This window comes from Embiotoca jacksoni, unplaced genomic scaffold, assembly GCF_022577435.1.
Source record: "Embiotoca jacksoni isolate LCO1_2020_lvr unplaced genomic scaffold, fEmbJac1.0.p SCAF_41, whole genome shotgun sequence".
Taxonomy (NCBI): Eukaryota; Metazoa; Chordata; class Actinopteri; family Embiotocidae; genus Embiotoca; species Embiotoca jacksoni.
Genome location: NW_027185394.1, coordinates 2,942,243 through 2,963,825, shown reverse-complemented (window position 1 = coordinate 2,963,825; position 21,583 = coordinate 2,942,243). Strand labels below are relative to the sequence as shown.

The window sequence follows — 21,583 nt, the reverse complement described above, 5'->3', positions numbered from 1 at the left end:
CAAAAAGGTCAGTGCTCCCTCTGGAGGTCGGAAGGTGGAAGTGCGGCGCCAGCGGTCACCGGGGCCCTGGGGTCCTGCTGGACTGAGTAGCGGATCACTTCTCCAGGACGCAGTGGGAGCCGGGCTGGGACGGTCCAGTACATCTGCAGCCGGTGGGTGTTTTATGTGGAGCCTGAAGGAAATGGGTGCACCCTGGTCGTTTTCCACCTACACAGTGTATTTAAAGTGTAAAACTACTGTCCTTTTGAAGCTGTTTTTATTTACATCCTGCAATATTTAAACTATATTGGAGCAATTTTGACTGGCAATCGTTTTCTTCTTTTCCCCCCCTTAAATAATAAATGAAAAAGACTTCAAGTACAGTATTAAAACCTTTACTCGGACATGATACAACAAACAGAAACAAGATTCAGAATTAATGACTGAAAAAAATTATTCATATTTTTTTGTCTTCTTTCAATCCCCGAAACACAATTGTCAATCAGCTCCACATATGTATGATGGAGTCGGACACAAACAGGACGAAGAACAGACACCAGAGAAAGAGAAAATTTCAAAATAAGAGCGACAGATTTCGTTCTGATTTTTTTTTTACAGTTCTTGTATTTGTTTAATACTTTGTAATGAACAAAAGATGAATAGCATAGTTGGAGAAGAGGGAGACGGGGAAACGAGACAAAGAAAACTGTGAAAGGTGTTGTTTGTTTGTTTTTTTAAAGTGAAAGATAAACAATTAAGGAAGATTCTAGATCTACTGCAAAATAGTTTTTTTTTCTGTTTTTCTTCACGACTAAATCACCTGATCTGAGTTCTTTAAGTTCCTGCCCTTCTTTCTCTTCCTCACACCAACAACCACCTCCTCCCTTAAGGAGAGCAATCAGCTGATCCTTCCTGACAAGTTCATCCAAAGGAACCAGATCCTGCTCAGAGGTGTGCCCTCCCTGCGAACTAGACCTGTAAATTCTGGCGACCTTTGACCTGTGTCGCCACAGTCTCTCTCTATTTTTCTGAAGTATCCGGCCACAGCAACACGAGGACTCGGACACAGTTAAAACATCTAACCGAAGAAGAGCAGGTCGAGCACTCGGCTCGGCCCTGTTGAATCATTCCTTATTTGCGTCTCACTCATATGCATCTCCGTGTGTCTCAACAAACCAAAGCGGATGTTTTCCAGGCTGCGGGACCCAGATGAGGAGCACCAGTGCAGCTCGAGCACCCGGAGGGGGTCCACCCGCCGGTCCACTTCCCTCCCCTGGGACCATGTCCTCCCCCTCTCCACACGAGCTGTCACTCCATTCCTATTAGGGTCCCCTCTTCAGTACGCATCACACAGGCCAGGGTTAGTGCACACTCTTTAGTGTGCTACACAATAATCACAACATACATGATGGACAAGCATTTTGGGAGGGGGGAGGGGAGGGGGAGGTGGCTGGGTGGCGCTGCATTTCAAACCGCTTGGCAGTGATAAATAAACCAGTGAGGGTGGTGGTGGGTTCAAGGCTGCATAGCACACTGTGCCTCATTGACTGTAACAGGATGGGCCTTGGCTTCAGAGGGGGTAGGGGGGGTGTAGATAATTTATACACCATGATCAATTTTTCAGTCATATCCTGCGATTCATCTATAAAAAAAAAAAAAAAAAAAAAGCAAAGAAAAAAAAGCATATTCAATCAAGGTGGCATCTCTGCCGTCAAGTAAAGTAAGCGAAGAGTGAATCCCGTCGGCAACGCTCGTCCCAAAGACGAAGCTTCACATCCGTTTCAAACAGTCCAAGAAGCATCGGTTCAATCGGTTTCCACGTCCGCTCCAACACAAAGCCCGGTCCATTTTCTTTTCATCCCCACGTGGTGCGAGTGAAGCAGCGGTTAAGTTGTGAAGTAAAGCAGTGGACACGGGGTTGAAGTGAGTGAAGGAAAGAAAGAAGGAAGGAAGGAAGGAAGGCTGGGTCGGGTTGATAAAGCTTAAAGTTAACGAGTCGGTTAAATCGCCCCTCCAGCTCGGCTCCTTTAACGTTATTCTACCACGTTATCTAAACGGCGCTCAGCCGGAGCTACAGCGTCTGCCGGTTGAAAGGCTGCAGACCGATTCCATTCACGCGTGTGTAAAAACACACACACACACACACACACACACACACACACACACACACACACACACACTATATATATATATATATATATATATATATAAAAAAACTAGAAACTACAACACCCAACCAGCAGCTTTTTGCTAAAACAGTCTCGCCTGATGAGCAAAGCTTGAGGTGCCTTTAGCATCCAGAACCTGTTCAGCTTTTCCTGTTTTCTCATCTTCGAAATGCTAAAAGCTCGTAGCAAAATGTAGAGAAACATAGAAATGGCATCACAAAAACTTTGCTGTTATATGGAGGGATGGGAATCCTAAACAGCCAATTATATCAACTCATGTAACAGACTAAAGCTAAAAAATCTACAGAATGCCAGAAACACAATGCATATATTGCAAGTCAACCGTTTCACCACACGACCACAATATGAGTACACGAGTTGCATATTTTGACTTTTTTTTTTTTTTTGTGGAAGAATCGTCAACAAACATTGGCGTCTGCTCAGAGAGCTCTCTCTCTCTCTCTCTCTCTCTCTCTCTCTCTGTGTGTGTGTGTGTGTGTGTGTGTGTGTGTGTGTCCCATATTTAACGTCACCTTGTGGACCCTCCAGCGCTTGACTGATTGTATAATCGTTCCCATCCCTGGTTATAAACACGGTGCAGTAGCAGCAGGCTCAAACATTCAACAGAGGAAGCTCCTAAAAACTAAAAACCCTCCAGAGAGAGTTTCTGAGAAATCAACCAACACAAGCGCACATCGTTGAAGTTGGCTCCGACCCTCGGCTACCCTCCGAGGGACAGAGAGCTCGTTTTGGGGGTCGACTGTCTTAAGATGTGAAGGATTCTTCTCACTCAAGTCTGAAAACGCTTCAATCAGCTCATCTGAACCAACTCGAAGCGACAAGCACGGCACGAGAACGCCGGCAGACGTCAGTGCCTCCATCTTGCTTTCCTTTTTCTTTTTTTTTGCCAACACAGTGGGGCTGAAATGTGACGGACACCACGGAGACCGCTTCGCTGAGTCGACCGTACGTACGAGGATGGAGAGGAACTGAAACAACAACAAACTCTTTGAAAGGTTGGACCGACTTACTTTTAACGCGTTTAAAAACAAAAAACCCACCTGTCTTACAGGTGGACTGCCGGCCTCTAACGCCCACATCACATGGGGGAGGGGTGGATTGGGGTGGGGGGTCCTCTCTGAGAAGACGTATTTGGACTATCTGCAGGGCAGGAAGCTCATCACTTCAGCAGCTACTTTTCATTGCTTCTACTCGATTTAGAGAAAAGAAAAACTGGCTCTGCTTTAATCAGCGGCAGCCAAAATGCACAAGCACTTAACTGGTATTTCTTTCCATGGCTGGGAGTCTGCAAATTAAAGTAAGGGGGTCACAAAATAATAAAAGAGAAATATCCAATTTTCTTTTCTTTTTTTCAAGCAAAGAGTGGAGAGCGGCCGTCTCATTGGTCTCGGTACTTGCATACTGTGTTTGCATTGATGTGTAAGTCTTAAACTAGAAGACCACATAAGTTATTTAGCACCTGGTAGAGGACTGCTGTACCTCTTCCCTATAAGATTACACTGTAAAATGTGTTGATAACTTCTACTAAATGAAGGCTAAATACACCTCAGAATATCAGCACTCTTTTTTTTGTTATTTTACTAACAGTAACTGCAGTAAATCTTGACGTGTACCCCGGTACTGCTCACCTCCGAGCGGTGTGATTCATAGTTTGCTGTGTTTGTAGCTGCGTTTGACCTTTTTTTTTTTTTTTTTTTTTTTTCTTTTCCGTTGCAATGCTCAAGATTCAAAATAATTTCAATCACAGTAAATGTCAAGTGCCTTTGTCAGCAAAAAAAACAAACAAATCCAGCCAATCAATTATCAAGAGCCGGCAGGAGAACATTGGCAGACGTTGGTGCAAAAAGCAGCAATGTGAGGTGTGGTTTGGCCCTGGGCTAAAAAAAACAACATCACCGTGACGTCGGAGACGAGTCGAATGTTGATTCGACGGCAAAAAAAATGGAGCTTTTAAATTCACTTTCTCAGGTGTGAACAGGCCTTTTTGTTTCTGCATGACTCCTGTGTTGTTTTTTTTGTGTATTATTTACATCTATTGTACAAAAGTCGCAAGCACGGAGCCGATATGGACTGAATGAAGATACCACAGCTGTAGGTAGTAGGTGTAGGATTTCTCACAACGTAGGGCTAACTCATTTCATTATTGCATTACAGCATGACGACACATCAGAGGTCTTTTGTAATTCAAACACGGATGCAATGTTTGCCAATCCACGAACAGTGGAGGCTGCAAAAACACACCCAAGTTTGATACCGTTTCACGAGCAGGAAGAATTAAAGTTGCATTTCTGCCACTGTGGGATCATTTCAGCAGCTCTTTATATTTTCTAACTCTGCTGCTGTTTTTCATGTTGCACAAAGATGGAGCTTTCCAGATAGGACAGAGTGCAGAATGCCTCTCAAATCCATCACTGTACAAGGACACTACGATAAGTGCTGGGTAGAGGAGTCAACAGTCTCCCCTGTAGTAACAGTGACCCGGATACAGGATGGCCAATCAGAGGCAGTTTTCAACCTATCAAGATTAGGAGACTTTCAGAAGTACTGGGTGTTTAGAACAGACTGACGTTATGTGTTCAATCATTTTGACTGGTGGTTGGTGTTCAACCCCAAACGGGTTATTTTCTGCGCAGGAAGTGACTAATTCGATAAGAACATCCGATTAGACAATGATGCAATGAATGAGAAAAACCCTACACATAGTACCTTCGAGTTCATCTTAGGTGTTTGACAACGGATGGTCATTTCTAGGAAATGGGAACGTTTACAGTTACAACTCACAAAAGTGCATAAATGACCACCAGCGAAAGAAAAAGGGGGTGCGGGGGGATAAAAGTGAAACAAATACTTTTTTTTTTTTCTCACACAAAGCTGTAACTTCCTGTTAGCCTCAAGCTGTTTAAAATACCAACCATCTGCCAAAGTAGAGAAAAAAGGATAAAATCAAAATGTTTATATATATATATATGTGTATATATATATATACGTATATATATTTATATATACGTATATATATATACAAAAAATTCAAGTCATTCTTGTCTTACAAAGCCTGCTGTGCGCATCAGGGTGGGTGGGACTAAGTTTGTGTGTCCAACAAAGTGCTCCCAGCCCTCTTTTCCTGGATTTCAATGCCTTGGAAAAAATCTCTCATTTCATGAGTACAGTACTTCAAAATAGAAACTCAAACAAGTTTCAGCATGAATATTCAAAAAAAATAAAAATAAAAATAATATTTCAATGTTTATGAGCTTGGATGAACCCACTGGGAGTTCGCCTGTCCGTCAGAGGACACCTCCTGACAATAACAAGTGAATGTTGGACAGTTGATTGAAATGCTATGCACCTGATTTCAAGCTAAGAAAAAAAAAAAAAAAAAAAAATCATACATGAGTAACTAACCTGCTAGTGATGGATATAATATACAGAGGTGTAGCCAACTGTAACTGTAAGTAACCCACGTAAAAACCAGGGAAGCACGACAGTTACGCAGAAGCAAAAAACCCACTGCGAGATGAAGATGGGAAAACCGAAGGCTAACTTAAAGTTAAGACATTAACTGTATATGCGTGAGTAAAAGGGGATAAATTCCTTGAGCCATAACCCCTTCGCTTGAAAACTGAGAATGAGAATCGACCGCGTGTGTCTGTGGGAGTATTAGCACGCTGTTCATTCAGAGCAATATTATCCGTGTATTAGTTATGTTGTATGTCAATCCATGTATTTAATTCAAGGATCTGCGTGTGTGGGGGAAGATAATTAGCCAGGGTGACGGGGAGGGGGGGGGGATATGTGTGTTTTCGTGTGTATAAGTGTGACAGCCGGTACATTAAAACCAGCAGGTGCTGCAGTTAAGTGAGGCCCAACAAGCAGAGCCGACGGCCCCCCCCACACTGGGGCGGGGGTGGGGGGGAGGGGCCGTGTTGGTAATCCTGGTGTGCATTGGATCCTGACCGGACCGAACCTGGCTCCTCTAGGTGAGCTGGTGAGGCGCCTCGAGCATCTCCATCAAGAAGGTGTCGATGGGCGTGTCACCGATCAGCTTGAAGAAGAACAGGTGCTCCAGGCACTTCAGGCCGATGGAGCGCAGCGCCGGGAGCCGCAGGAGGAGCTTTGCAAACCTGGCCGACGGAGGGAAGGATGAGAAGGAGAGCGGTGGGAGGAGTGATTAGCAATCAATCATGTAAACTTCAGTTCAGAAAAGGCATCAAGAAAAATGATCTGAAAATGCCAACATGTGGCAAAAGATGTCAAACGGACGAATGATGTCACATATTGAACTGCATTTATTTTGTAATATAAAAAAATAGGATGACTAAATAAATATAATGTAAATTTTGTATCTGCGCAGGTTCGTTTGGCCAGATGGGTGTTTGTTTTTGTCCCCTTGACCTTGGGAGGGCGGAGCTGCTAACATTAGCATCCTTACTACTTTCACTAGATACAAGTCGGGTGTGTTTCTAAAATGCTGATATTCTGGTCTGATTTTCAGCAGTTTGAGGTCAAAGTTTATCCATTGGTAGCTTCCGTGTGTGTGTGTGTGTGTGTGTGTGTGTGTGTGTGTGTGTGTGTGTGTGTGTGTGTGTGTGTGTTCCAGCCTACCTGCCCTGCTGGTCAGGGTATTTCTGTTTACAGTAAGACTCTAGCGATGCGTACACCCGCTCTCTCAGGAGCTCCACCTCACTGGGGTTGGACAAACCCTTGGCATCTTCAGGTGAAAACAAACGTTTTAATTATCTCCATTCAAAGTTCCCTTCAGATTTCCAGACCATAATATGTCCACTTTATTTTGGTGACTCTACAGTGAGTGTACCTGGGTTGAAGAGGATGATTGCTCGAAGGCAGCCCAGTTCTGTCTTGTCCATTTGCATGTCTCTCATCTTGCTCACGAGCTCTGTCAAAACCCTGAGGAGAGGAGAGGAGACGAGAGGAGAGGAGAGGAGAGGAGAGGAGAGGAGGGAGGAGAGGCGGAGGAGAGGAGAGGAGAGGAGAGGAGAGGAGAGGAGAGGAGAGGAGAGGAGAGGAGAGGAGAGGAGAGGATAGGAGAGGAGAGGAGAGGAGGAGGGAGGAGAGGAGAGGATGAGGGATGAGGGATGAGAGGAGAGGAGAGGAGAGGAGAGGAGAGGAGAGGAGAGGAGAGGAGAGGAGAGGAGAGGAGAGGAGAGGAGAGGAGAGGAGAAGAAGCATGGGAATGAGCGGGAGAAGAAGATGAAGAAAAAAAGCGTAGGAAACATAAAAACATACATAAATATATAAATAAAATATACATAAATAAAGGAGGGAAGAAGAGAGTAAGAACAGAAAGAAACCAGACTCCATCACACATTTACAGTTACTTGAATGAAAAGACTTTATGCCCCAACTAGTTATGGCATGGCTGAACTGCTGGTTCTGCAGAAAGAAAAAAACAAAACAAAAAAAAACAGTTAAAACTGACCAGGTTGGCAAACTGCTGGTTCAGGCTGTGGCTGAATCTGTTTTTAGGTTTTTTTCCTACTTAATAATTCATCGTTTGCTTCTCTTTGTTGTGTTTATCATTAGCTCTGCGAGCAAATGCGTGAAAGTCGTGAAAATGGCTGCCAAATGTTGAAATCTACCACGGCTGGAGAAGAAAAGTGTTAAAGTGCCTTTTAACTGATGACTCCAACGATGTACGAGCATTTCAACAGGCAGGGTTCAGGTGCTAAATAATGATTTGGAGTTTTCAAAGGCCGGCGATGCACCGTAATATCGACACGTCAACTTTATCGGCCTGTCAAGGCTTTAAACAAACACCGGCCAACATAACGAGCTGATAAAATGATGCTTCATTTACGAGCAAAGATTGATGCTGGACTTGAAATAAATATGGCATTGAAGTACTTCTCCTATTTTGCCCAGTGATTGTGTACATTTTGAAAAGTATTGTATTTTATGTAGAGCAGGCATAATGTATTAATTCCACATCTTCATGTTCTCTGCAATTTCATTAAGTGAATACCGTCTCATTTTAAGATACGCAATGAGTTTGTTGAAAATGATCCCGTTTAACACTTTCACTGTATCCTCATGAACGTCTGTCTATCGAGTGTTTTTTATTTGAAACGTAAAGTGTCGATGAATGAAGAGAGAGACGTAACGAAGGCGAGCTTGTAGATTTGGTGCTCTGCTTTGTACTTTAAACGTCATCCATTCATCTTAAAAATGGCCTCAGAGATTCAGTTATTCAAGAAGAACGCATCCAACAGAAACAAACAGTAAACATGACAAAAATAAATAAGAATACTAAAGACTCATCTCACCAACTCACCCACGGTTTCAGTCAAAGGAGTTACCATGCGTGTTTATTTTATTAAGATGTGTTGTGCAATAGTACATGAAGAGGTTTGCTGTGAGCCGTTAAGCGCGTCCCTGCCAGGAATATGAAAGAGGAAAGAAACAGACGCCAGCGAGTGGGAGGAACGAAGCGGTGACCTTTAGGGACCGCTTATTTGCGACTCCGTCATCCGTGATCAGAAATCTCCATCTGTTTTTTAACGATGGGGATTTTTAACAGACACCACCCAAATCAGGCTGTTTTTACACACACTCACACTCACTCTCTCTCACTCTCAGTCGCAGTCTCACACACTCTCTCTCTCTCTCTCTCTCTCACACACACACACACACACACACACACACACACACACACACACACACACACACACACACACACACACGCACACACGCACGGACCGGATGAATGTTTTATTCAAATCCAGTGGAGGAAAGAGGGAGTGGGTTTAAGTTACACACATCGTTAATGTTATAAAATGGGTTTTTCCCATCACACAGGGAGTATATATTATTGTTATACAACACCTCCAAAACGCTACGTTAGGGGATCTAAAAACGAATCCAACACTGGAGTAACAGTGTCTCCTCACTGAACCGCAACCGACCATAAAAGCCCCGGTGAAGCTGGAGCTCCACAATATCAACATTTTGATTCGATAAGAAAAGGCATCGGATTCTGCCCGTCGACGCCACAAACAATATAACTGCACAACAATAGTTCCCCGAGTGGATCGAACAGCCGCCCGCGGATGTCGTTCAGACTTTTATCTCCTAACGAGAACGCTGCAGGAAAAATAAAAAGCCTAAACGCACGGAGCGCTCAGCGTCTGCTCTGTGGTGGTTTTCATGTTGTTGACTCAAAAGAGGAGGGGGGGTTCAAGAAAGGTGTTTGTGTAGTGGCGTAATTACCTGTCAAATATGGCCCCAACCTCGGCATTGTGCGCCCTGCGTATTCAATCACAATGTGTTATTACAATGTCATTACACAGTTTCATTGTTATTACAGTGGTGTGTGTGTGTGCACGCGTGTGTGTGTGTGTGTGTGTGTGCGCGTGTGTGTGTGTGTGTGTGTGTGTGTGTGTGTGTGAGAGTGTGTGTGTGTGTGTGTCGTCTGAGCCCTTCAGCTGAACAGATGTGATTTCACTCAGTGAAAATTTAAAAAGTAGTTTAAAAACTACTTTCAGATGTATTTTAAAACTGGGACTACATGTTTTTTTTATGTCATGTTATCGATATATTCTGTTACATGTTTCTAAATGTGCACCTCTGATTTATGACATCTGTGATCTCACATAAGGCACCACTACATTCATGTGTATTAAAATAAGCAGAAAGGAGGTTATCGTAAATCTTATGAGCCAAACGCAAAAAAACCAGCAGAAACCCATTAGTGCACATGAATCCGTTCACATGTGAAAAACTGAAAACCCTCAGCTTTTCATAGGAATCGCTCTTTACATGTTAATAAATTACAAAAAGGAACTTATTTATAGTGTCTTGAAGTACAAAGTACAACTTTTTTTTTTTAAAACAACAAATGAACAACGCACAAAACAAACCAATAACATTAAAAAAAAACATTTCAGGACAGAGAATATTCTCCACATATAGATAAATATTATCTATCTTTGTCGTCATTCCCATCACTGATTTGATGACAAGATTAGCAGGTACCTTTTTAGTTTGTTGAGCGTTGTGTTTGTTTTCTGAAAGGTTTCTTGTTTTGTGCTTTGTTCAGTTGTTTCGTTAAAGATTGTTGTGTTTTGCACTTCGTGGCCTATTAACGAAGAAATCTACCTCAAGTAAGGTTTTACAGAGAAATGCCTCTCTGGTGGTTAAGTAGCTTGAAACAGATGCCGATGCCAAGCTGAGACAGAAGCCTGCTGCTAGAAGAGAGCGGTGCCAGAGGAGAAAATGATCAGAGGGAAATAAATCACTGAGCCCAGCTAGTTCACTTTAACCCTGACTGAAACTAATCTTTTATATCGATATAATTACCGTCTAATTAACACGTTGTGATGCAGTTTGGGTTTTAGGTATAATTCATAGTGATAACGTCATGAACACGTTAAATCCTCCCTGGAGAAAGCAATAACACCCCATCATGACTTTAACTATTATTTATCACTGCGTGAGAAGTGTCGAGCAAAAAATAAAAAGGTTTTCTTTTGACGTGTCAAAAAATGTAACTTGTGAAGTTGATGCAATAATGCAGAAGACTGAAGAGGCCACAGCTGTAGTTATGTTTTGTTTTCAAATTTCTAATTATGCAATAAGCATTTTGAGATCTCAAAATAACACGCTTGTTTTAGACAAATCTATATACGACCCCGTTTCCAAAAAAAGTTGGGACGCTGTGTAAAATGTGAATAAAAATAAAGTGCGTCACGCAAAACATGTCCCAACTTTTTTGGCATCAAATTCAAAATAACCATGTGTTTTTCATAAAGCAATAAAAATGGCTCCCTTTCAATATGTGATATGTTGTCATTGGCCTGTTTGCAATTAAATATGGGTTTATGAGATTTGCAAATCATTGCATTTTGTTTTTATTTACAGGTTGTATGATCCTGGACTGACAGTGTACCCGTGGCCAGTAAACACACAGTACTCTACAGTAATATTTCTATAAAATTACTTACAGAGCCCGTGACCTTCGATTAGATATAAAGACTGGAAGTGATGGCATCAATCCTACGAATTACAGATTAATATCCAATCTCATTTAATAAACATAAAATAACAGACTGATATTATTTTATGATATGAAAGAAAATGTCCAATAAGTGCAGACGAGATAACAGAACAAGAAAATTCATCACCAAAATTATTACCCATGGCCTCGACAACGCTCTGCACAATAATGGAGTTTAAACTCGTACATGAAGGTCTTTTTAAGTATTTACTTTTTATTTCTATATTTTCCACGTTAGTATTGTACATTCGCCAGCCATTAACACATCAAATGCGACGAGAGGTACTTTGCCACAGAGTGTGTGTGTGTGTGTGCGCACATGCATGTCTATGGGTAAGCATTAGTCACCAGTCTCCCTGGCATGCGCCGTCATCCTACAGGCAGCACTAAAGAAGCAAAGTCTCTCAGCCAATTACAGCCAACGCAGAACACAGCAGCTGCAGCCAGCCGAAGATAAAAAACACTGGACCCGAAAACTTTACCCACTTCCCACTACTCCAGCTCAACGTGAACCGTGTGCGTGTTGACGATTATGAAAACACAGCGAGTGTGAAAAACGTCAGAGACATCCACGTGGATAAATAGAGGAGAGGAGTGATTTTTCATTCTTCGTGAAGCTTTCAGCACTAATGTGGATTCCCCTGTGGACTCTGAGAGGGGATTTTGTCTGGCTTTTCAGTATCAGTTTATTTTAGGCTAACAGCAGATGATCCTGGTGCTTGTGTAGAAGTGGAGCCTGAGCAATTTTGGATTTCAAAGTGAAGTAGAAAAATGCCTCTGAAAAGCACTTAACATAACATTATGTTAAGACCCTACCAGTTGACACACATGGTTTTTTTGTTTTCATGGTTGCAACGTTCCTCTGCAAGTGGATCACCCAGACAAACTCCTGAACGCTGGGGATGTTGTGTGTCTGTCTGTCTGTCTGTCAGAGTTATGCTGCCGTCTGTGTATTACCTGTCAAAGATGGCTCCGACACCTGCGCTGTGGGCACTGTTCCTGTGGACATGCAGGCCGGTGGCCAGCAGGATCCCGTCCTTCACGGAGATGGACCGATGGGAGAACGACGCAATCAGGAGTTCATTCCATCCTGTTGGAAAAGTTGGTGTCACTTTTTATCAACAACATGCCAGTCGCCAGTTTTCACATCCTGAAATCTTACCGTTACTGTTTGTGAACTGTGACGGCTGTTCACAGAGGCTCTCATTTTATTTTTGCTGTGGTATCGACATTGGTATCAAGAATTGTGGATTTTCTGCGGTATTGGTGTCGACTTATTACGACTAATTTTGGCATTGTGACGCCCCGAGTTACAGTAAAACAAAATGATGGGAAGGCAGAAAACCCTAAAAACTCCAGATTGTGTGAAAAACACATCCTGCCTTTGCGTTCACAGACTACAATCCCAACTTACTTTCCCTTTATTTTCATGCTGCGCAAGTTAAAACTCTGAAGCCAATGTCAAGAAGAAAGAGAATTTGTTTTCCTTTTCTTTTGCATTTTAAAAAACTCTTGAGCGTTCGGAGTTTATTCTTATGTTAACTGACATTTCACAACATGTGAAATATGAGACCAAGGTTGTGCTCGTTACTCGTAAAAATAAGCAATATCATTTCCTATTTAATAAACTTGGTCTAGTCTGACCGACTCACCTGCACGTAGCAAGATGACCTGGTCATCCAGGGGCAGCTCGGAGAAGTGAGGGATCCTCTTGGCCCACTCCACCAGGGTGAAGAGCTGCTTGTCTGCTGCCTGGCAGATGTTGGTGACAGGATCGTTGGGCTGGAAAAAGCAGATGTGTTGAGTATTATTGGTTATAATTTTATCACAACTTCAATGTATTATTGGTAAGAACGGCCGATGACGACTGTTAAAGCAAAGTGTCTGAATAAATAAACACAAGTTTTAAATACAAGTTATATGTCAGAATAAACTAAAAAAAATATGATAAAGTGGAAATCACCTGATTTGTTTCAACTTAATTTGATTTCATGTTAAACAAAGCAGCTCAAAGGAACACAGCCTGCTGTTAAGACGACTCACAGAGCTGCCGCCTGAACTTCCGTCGGCGTGAAGCTCCGTCTTCTGCTCCACCGCCATCTCCGCCTCCAAAATCTTCTCCACCGGCATCTCCTCGTTCACGGCGCTGGTTGACTCCACCTCGCCCTCTCGTTCCCTGTTCCTCTGTCGCTCCTCTTGGACAGCTGCAGGACGGGTGTGAAGGGGGGGGATTAAGAGTGGGGAGGAGAGAGGAACACAGGAGAAAAACAATAAAAGGACAAGAAAGAGATGGAAGGGAGAAGGTAGAGGAGAGGAGGTAGAGGAGAGGAGGAGAGGAGAGGATGAATGGAGATGCAAGATAAGTGCAAAGGAAGCAAGAGGTTTGGACAGTGATGGAGAACAGAAAGGATGAAGGGAGAGGAAGAAGGAGCGAAGAATATCAGAGATGAACATGTGAAAGACGAGAAAGATGAAGAGGAGAAAAACAAAAGAAGCAAAAAGAACAGGGAAAGAAGAGTAGGACCAAATTAATGTGAAAAGACGAGGGACACAGATGTGTGCATTTCATGATAAAAAAATTAAAAAAAAGTCTCTCATACTGTCTTTCATACTTCTTTCAGGCCCACAACAAATGCAGAAGTGGATCGTAAGATATATGCAATGTAAAAAATTACAAATTACATTTGTTTTTTCAAAGGTTTGACTTTCAAATTGCTGCAACAAGGAAACTGGGTTTCTTTAGATGCGACCGTGTGGGACTTTTTACACAGCAACCGCAAATACAACAAAAATAACTAGATAAAATAAACAAATATTAAGGCATCAAATTAATAGCTTGCTGCAAATCCCTCGCAGTAAAAAGTTATTAAAGTGTTTATGTGGGTTGTTTCGGTCGTAAAATTGGGAATATGAATATTGGAGGCCTGATCACCAACCAGCCAAACTGATAGTTCAGTCATATTTTAAATGCATCCTGATATGCATCCTTTAAAATGCATATTGCTATATTTTAACTATATTTATTTTATTAATGTTTTGTCTTGTGTTTAATTTTATGCATTTTATGTTCTTGTGCATTTCATTTTTTCCCTGTATTTTTAAATGTTCCTTTACATCTGTTTTTATGTAAAACACTGCATGTGATTTTTCTTGTTTGGAAGCACTTTGAGCTGCATTTCTTATACGAAAGGTGCTCTATAAATAAAGTTAATATTATCATTATTATTATTATAGAACAGAAAATGTTCAGATCAGTCCAGTCTCATTAAAGTTTGTGAATTGAATTGCTGTTTTTGACCGTCACTTGAATAGAAACAAGGAGAATCTCAGCATCAGCAGTAATGTTTGAGATGTTATTAATGTTTAATTCAAATATTTTGGGATTGCATCTGAAAAACCAGCATGTATCAATATTTTAAACAAAGCCTCTGGCGAGGAAAACAGCCATTTTTGAATGAATGAATTAGTACATTTTCAAATCCTAGTATGTGCACTTGTTTTTAATGGCCTCGATATCATCATTTGTTATCGTTGTGTGGATTTAACAGAGAAGAAGAAGGGATGTGCTCGTGGCCACGCCTTCCAAAAAGTGGGTTTATAACAGAAAGTAGATACTTCTGCTGCAGAGCCGGGCGTGAAATATGTTTGTGGGGGAATAAAAAAAAAAATCTACCCTTCCTCGCCTGACTGTCGTAACTGTGACCTTCGTGGGCAGCACCCGGCCAGAGGGGGGCGGGGGGGTGTTAACAGTAAGTTAACTTGTAAATAAAGTAGGGGGATGATTTGCATACTCAGCAAACTTTCCCCGTATCCATACAGCTTAAAAAAAAAACCACACACATGGGGAAGTAATTGAAAGGCTGGCACAGAGTCCACCTTTGAGTTCGGGCAAGAAAGGGTGGAGAAAGAAATATCTGAAAACTAGCTCCTTCTATTTACTGATAGGCAAATCTGCCTGCTCCTCGTTCACTCATACAGACACAGCCACACACCCCCTCCCTCCCTCTTCTCCTTACATCTGTCGTTCATCTTGGCCACTACAGAAGGAGGGAGGGGGAGAGAGAGAACGAGAGGAAACAAAAAAAGAGGAAGAGAGGGGGAAAGGGGTTAGTGTTTACAAGGCTTACCCACCCCCATCTCCCTCTCTACCACTCCTCACTCGCTCTTTCTGTCCTCTAATCGTACACATGTTAAGTCCTTTTTTTTTTTTTCAGAACCTCTGCTGCTTTGTTCAGGCTGCGCAAGTGACAAGCCCAAAAAAAAATAACATCATAGATATTGGAGGTTAAATTCTGCCATAACGACATTCTTAAAAATATATATATATCGGTAATTTCAAGAACATACGTTCTTTTTTTTTTTTATTGCTACCAGAGAGTTTGGCCTCAAATAGTCAGTAAAAACAAACATATTACTGCGGTTTGTTGTAGATCTGAGCTTTTATAACCAAACCACTTCCACATTGCTGAAGTCGCTTCCCTCTTTTGGAGGAAAGTCCTCCAGCGTGGAGCCACTTTATGTTCAAGTTGCATCAGATCGTTAAACTGGCGTTATGACATCTTCACGTCCACAAACCAGAATATTGCCATTATCACAATATAAAATATTTACAAAAAAAATCATACTAAAACTATACTTATTTTATCAGAAACAACACAATATAGCACATCCCTATAGTGAAGGCTTTGTTTCATTTAGACATGGATGACTTTATGGCTTTCTTCAGACATGCCAAGACTTATATACGCAATATTTGGCATTTAAGATGCACGACTAAAGTTAAACATAAGGTGAGTGACCCTTTGCGGTGCCGCTGAGCTGCAGCATTTTCTCATCGTGTGAGTGAAGTGAGGACAGATCTCTGACCTCGGTGTCAGACTCATTTTAAAATCAATTCCTCTTTGCCGTCTAACCTGCTGCTTCTGAATAATAACTGGGATTACATCGCAGCTTTTCATCAACCACTTCCTGGGCAATTGTAATTGGTTTGGAAAACGACATATAAACACATCCTGTGATATTTTTTGCGCATGCCAATGTGACTGCACTGACAAATTGTTTTTACAACTTTGGCTATATATGTAATATTTTGATATCTTGTTTGTTCCTGTGAAGTCTGTCTGCATATCCAGGGGGCTGTTCAGTTCATCTACAGTAGAGATAATAGCTTTTTCTTTGTGTTTTAATATTTCCTCTCACCTGCCACAAACAGCAGATGGAAATGATCTCTTTCCAATCATCTTTCCTCTTTTTGAGATTGATGTATTTTATACACACTCCCTGTTATAAATTAAACTAATTAATTCAGACTTGTGCCGTGTTGAAAATCCTACTAAGTCTGATCTGGTAAGATTGCTCTCATAACTTTGACTGTAAAATGATGTGAGTAATAGATCATGTAACGTGATGGGTGGCCCAGGATTTACAGATTGAGGGTTTTGCAGATTATGCTGAATGTACCTGCTACGGGAAGCAGCTGCCTCCAATGTTTCTTTCATCTGTATTAACTTAATGCTGCAGTGATCATAAAAATAATCAATTTATCAAACATACATCGAGTCATTAATAACCTGCAATATATTTTGCAGACACTTGAACAACGCGGGATACGGACCAGCAGAGGTTCCTAAAGCTTTGGACTATTTCCTTTTTTTTTAAAATTATTATTATTATTAAAGCATTTTAAGCTCTGTCAGCTTATTGCCACTGTCCCTAAAAAATAGTAATCAGGTACTACAGACAGGAGTTTCACATTTCATTTTTAGAAATGATGGGAATTAATGTAGCTGTTAACAAGGCCAGACAGCGGTGTTAATATTCTTGGTTGCTGCTTTTCATTGGTCCAAATCATCGTGGGCTCTGAAAACTGATTGAGTCACCTGATTATTATGACATGGTTGTGTGATCCTTTCAGACAAAGACAAGACAACAACAGCCACAACACATTATTAGGCCAATTGAAAGTAGCTTCAAGGACTTTTTGTCTTGGTTTATTGTATTGCAACACTAAATTACAATACTAGTAGTTAAGACTTTTGGTATTGATCAACAAAAATAATGTATGACAGTGAATACCTCTTTAGTAGTATGAAAATGACTGGTGGGTGTACAGTGGATTTTAGGATACTGCCAGGTGTCAAGGATACACAAATTGTGTCCTCTCATTTTGGGGTAAATACTGTTTTTTCTCGACTGGATGTGAAGGGGAAACATATGATGAGCGTAAATGACACTTTGAAATGTTGACTTTAAATGAAGCAGCCAGTGATCTTGGACACAGACGGCGTGTTTGTGGGCGTACAGTGAAGTTGTTGAAAATTAGCTAAATAGTCATTTACTTTTGACATTTAAGGTGAACATTGTGTGGATGAAAAGGTGGCACAGGTGGCTTCGTTTTTAGAGGTCAAGCACAGAAGTGGTTGTTTCCTGCTTGCTCACCTTCTCTCTTCATGCCCATGGCCAGGCACTTCTGGTAGCGACAGTACTGGCAGCGGTTCCTCTGTCTCTTATCCACCATGCAGTCTTTGTTGTCCCGACAGGTGTAGGTGAGGTCTTTGCGCACTGTTCGCTTGAAGAAGCCTTTGCAGCCCTCACAGCTGTAGACACCATAGTGCTTACCTGGAGGGAGGGAGAGAGGGAAGAGGAGAGCCCAAAAAGTTAGGGACAAAAAAAAAAGGAGGACGAAGGCTGAAAACATAAAGCAGTTGCATTTAAGACGTCCACTCACCGGAGGATCTGTCTCCGCAGATGGCACAAAGGCGTTTCTGGGAAAGCATCGGCCCTGGGCTGTGGGGGGACATCTGCTTCAAGCCCAGTGGAGGTTTCACATCGTCGGAGCTGCTCACTGCATGGAGCCCTGACATGGACACTGTTGAGTTGATCTGAAAGAACAACAGAAAACAGGGTTAACACAGTGACAACAGGGATGACTACTTTCCATGGATTTCCTAATTACGTTTCTTTTATAATATGTCAAAGTGAAGGGATGACGTCATCACCTTGATCACACAATAAACATAAAGTCGCAGTGGGAGTAACTTTGTGGACCCTGAACACCATCTGTCCTCTTATTTCTCTCAGATCTCAGAACAGTTAAACAAAAAAAAGGGTTTAAAACACAATTCATGGCACGTAAATATCAGGACAAACACTGGGCGCAAAACTAAAGTAAGAAAGAGCTAGAAAAAAAAATAAAAGTGACTCCATGGCAAAGAAAGACAAAGAATGACATCGTGTCAACATTTCTGGGACAAAAAACAGAATGAAATCCGTAACAGTGGCTGGTATTTAAAACGTTACTAAAACATACAAAGCAAGGCGTTAAACTTTACCTGGGGGCTGCTGATCGGGCCGTAACCCACCGACGGTGTGCCGGGTAGGCAGGGCGAGCCCAGCGAGGAGCTGATAACGGAAAAGGGGGAGCCGATGCTACTGATGGGACTGTTGACCCCGGCGGTGGTGATGGGAGGCAGGGAGGTCATGGAAGCGGCCGAGGGAACCAGCGGAGGCGAGCGCTGGCCCGACGGCGGGGAGGACACAGACGAGCTGTCTGGGCTGCGAGAATCTTGACGAGAGACAATCCAGAGGGAGAATATCATAGTAGCACGATGTAATAATAAAATGATGCGGAAATAAAAGAAAAGCTTGGTAATAGATGGGTTTCTGAGTGACGTCTGAGCTGCTTTGCAGGTGTAAAAAATATATTAAAAAAATATCTTAAGAAGAGAAAAGATTTGTCCTCATCAGGGTCATGTGTTTGATGTCACGGTGGGGTCAACATTATTTTTAATTCATTTTCGATGCATTTCGATGCAGTGCTGTCTTCTAACCTCTAATGAGGCAAATAAGAATAATTTACTTAATGCCAAATAAATCTGTTAAACATCCTCAATGCACAAAGAAAATTTTTGCTCTTAGTAAAATTCGCTTTGTTTTTAACATGGCAGACATAAGTGCCAATTACACAAGATAACTTACAGCACGATTTGATGTCCCTACGTATCTCAAAGTTTATTTCACTTTGCTATAAGCCATTTTTAGCTCTGTGATCTGAATCGAGTATAATTCTGTCCTTTTTGGTTCCGATTTATTGGCACCAGAAATAAAAATGTGAATAGTAAAATGTTTCATCATCCTGCCTAAGAGCTGACCCTTTCTTCTGCAGCTGCCTGTACTGCGTTCTCTCTGCTTCAGGCTGTGTGCTTGGTTGTCGTCTGATCTGATCTGCTTTTCTCAGAGAGAAGAAACAAACCAGTGTTGCTCACCAATCATCTACTGCAGTGGTACTTCACACCACAAATCAAATCAACAAACATCAATTTAATTACTGAGAACACTTCTTTTCACCTAATTTATAATTCAAGGTATGTCCTCATCAAAGGTCTCCATCTATTTCTGACCAGGCACTCAGAGCATAAGTGAATAGAGTGCTGATGCTGATTTAAAGGTTAACAAATACCAGGAACAAAGATTTAACTTTATACTGTCCTTCCAACACAGCAGTCGTATGACAGTTGGAGGCAATAATTGCTCATCTTTGTATAATGTTTTGAAACTTGGAGATGTTTTTTATACATCACCATCTAATTCTATTAAATCACATGCTGTCATGCTGAGAAGACACAATGTTCAGACAAATGGGAAGCCTAATTTAAAATAATCTAAATTATTTAAAAACAACTACACTGCTTCAGAGTGGCGGGACCATTGCAAATGATTGCATGACCTGGAAGAACCCCAGTGTGTTTTACAAGCTTTAATATTCTGTTATTTAACCACATCTTTGGGTAGGTTCGTGTCATCATACCCCAGATATGTACAAGCCTGATCTTTTTATGCATAATTTATAAAATCACCGACATTAGTTCACAGATGCCATGACGGCCGGACAAACATGTTGCTGCATTGCTGACAAATAACATCTGTGCCGTTTGTTTTGCTCACCTCTACTGTCTCCCATGATGGTGGTTGGGCTACAGGGGCTGTCTGGCGGCTGTGAGCCGACGTGCTTGCGTCTTCCAACGGCCCGCTATCGAACTCTAGACCGCGGACTGAGGCCCGGGCCGGAGTTTTGGGAAAGCCAAAAACGGGTCTGAAATTCCAGAACAAGAAAAGTGGACCGTTTAAAGGACGAAATGCTGTGACAGCCCCCATCGCTCCGATATCAACAGCGTTGTGACAAAATAAAAAAAGTCTATTTCATGCATTTTCTTCTTTTTTAATTTTTTTTTTTTTGGGGGGGGCATTTTACAAAACGTTTACAGCAGGACGCTGCAAAGCGACCAGCTCGATGCCGAGACGTGTCTTTGTCCTGTTTACAGGACAGGACGAAGACAGGACAACTAAAAACAGACGGTGTATTCACACCAAGACCACGTCTCGACTCAACGCAGCGACACAGATGGAGCCGACACGGACAGCTAGCGACCGTTAGCCGTCACACAGCTCGTAAACTAACCTAATTTAGGACTGGATATCTAAAATAATAATAATAATTAAATAGTGAATTCATCGTAACGGTGCTTAAAGCTAACGAGGGTCTGCTGTACCTGTTTCTAAGTTACTAAAAATATACTTTAAAAAAACAACAAAAAAAAACCGTTATCGCTAACCACGCTTAGCCACCTAGCGCAGCTAGCACGCCAGTTAGCACCGAGGTCCTCGGTAGGAGACCCGATAACAAACCCAGTCTGTCGCTGCTCCGTTCCTCCTCCTCCACCTCCTCCTCCTCCACCTCCTCCTCCACCACCTCCTCCTCCAGCTCACACACCGGCCAAATGCCGTAAATGTGTATCTGGTGCAAACGAAATAAAGAATTACTGACGGTTTAGCGGCGCAGCTTCTCCTCATGAAAAAGATGTGGCGACCAGGCCGCTGTGTCTCCCCCCCTCCTCCTCCTCCTCTCCTCCTCCTCCTCCTCCTCTCCCCCCTACACCCCCCTCCTCCCCCCGCAAGGATGAAAACATGATGATGGAGGATTTTGACTCAGTGCTCTCTTACAGTCCCCCCCCCCCTCCTCCCCCCTCCCTCCCCCAGGGCACGAGGGGTGAGTGAGGTCATGTTGTGTCTGCGCGTGTCACCGAGCGAGGGAGACGCACCCAGCGCGCGCGAGGTCACGAGGTCAAGACGAGTTCAGCTCGAGCGCGTCTTCGCAGGTTATTTTCGGAGCAGATCAATACGAACAATCACGTGACCTCTTCCGCTCCTTATCTTCGCTGCCCCGTTTCTGCTCACGCAGACTGTTTTCTACCTATATTTTTTATTCTATATTGATTACGTGCGAATTTCTGATCTTATTCCTAATTTATTTATTCTTTGAAATATATTAAATTAATTTAATGTAAAAATATAAGGGTAGTAAAGAAACTTGAATCTTATTCACTGTGAACATAAAAGCACAATCGTT

The 21,583-nt window shown here is 42.2% G+C and overlaps 1 protein-coding gene across 5 annotated transcripts; it reads right to left on the bottom strand.

The window, feature by feature from the left end:
• Positions 1-358: 358 nt before the first annotated feature.
• On the bottom strand, positions 359-21,074 carry rxrba (retinoid x receptor, beta a). 5 transcript variants are annotated; one of them, XM_069168882.1, is made up of 13 exons: positions 21,002-21,074; positions 20,122-20,269; positions 18,510-18,742; positions 17,906-18,059; positions 17,617-17,796; positions 15,195-15,215; positions 13,222-13,382; positions 12,831-12,960; positions 12,136-12,268; positions 9,393-9,428; positions 6,982-7,073; positions 6,771-6,876; positions 359-6,289 (listed from the first exon to the last, which is right to left on the bottom strand). In XM_069168882.1, the coding sequence occupies exons 2-13, from the start codon at positions 20,135-20,137 to the stop codon at positions 6,142-6,144; spliced, it is 1,410 nt and encodes a 469-aa protein (XP_069024983.1). In that variant the 5' UTR covers positions 20,138-20,269; positions 21,002-21,074; the 3' UTR covers positions 359-6,141. The 5 variants fall into 5 exon arrangements, with proteins under 5 accessions (XP_069024983.1, XP_069024986.1, XP_069024985.1 ...); XM_069168885.1 differs by lacking the exon at positions 9,393-9,428; XM_069168884.1 differs by lacking the exon at positions 15,195-15,215.
• Between the last annotated feature and the right edge of the window lie 509 nt (positions 21,075-21,583).

Coding starts and splice junctions, on each gene's coding strand:
- rxrba (XM_069168882.1), bottom strand. Junction 17,797..17,905: donor CTGCGGAGACAGATCCTCCG/GTGAGTGGACGT, acceptor CCCTCCCTCCAG/GTAAGCACTATGGTGTCTAC. Junction 12,961..13,221: donor GAAGTTCAGGCGGCAGCTCT/GTGAGTCGTCTT, acceptor TGCTTTTTCCAG/CCCAACGATCCTGTCACCAA.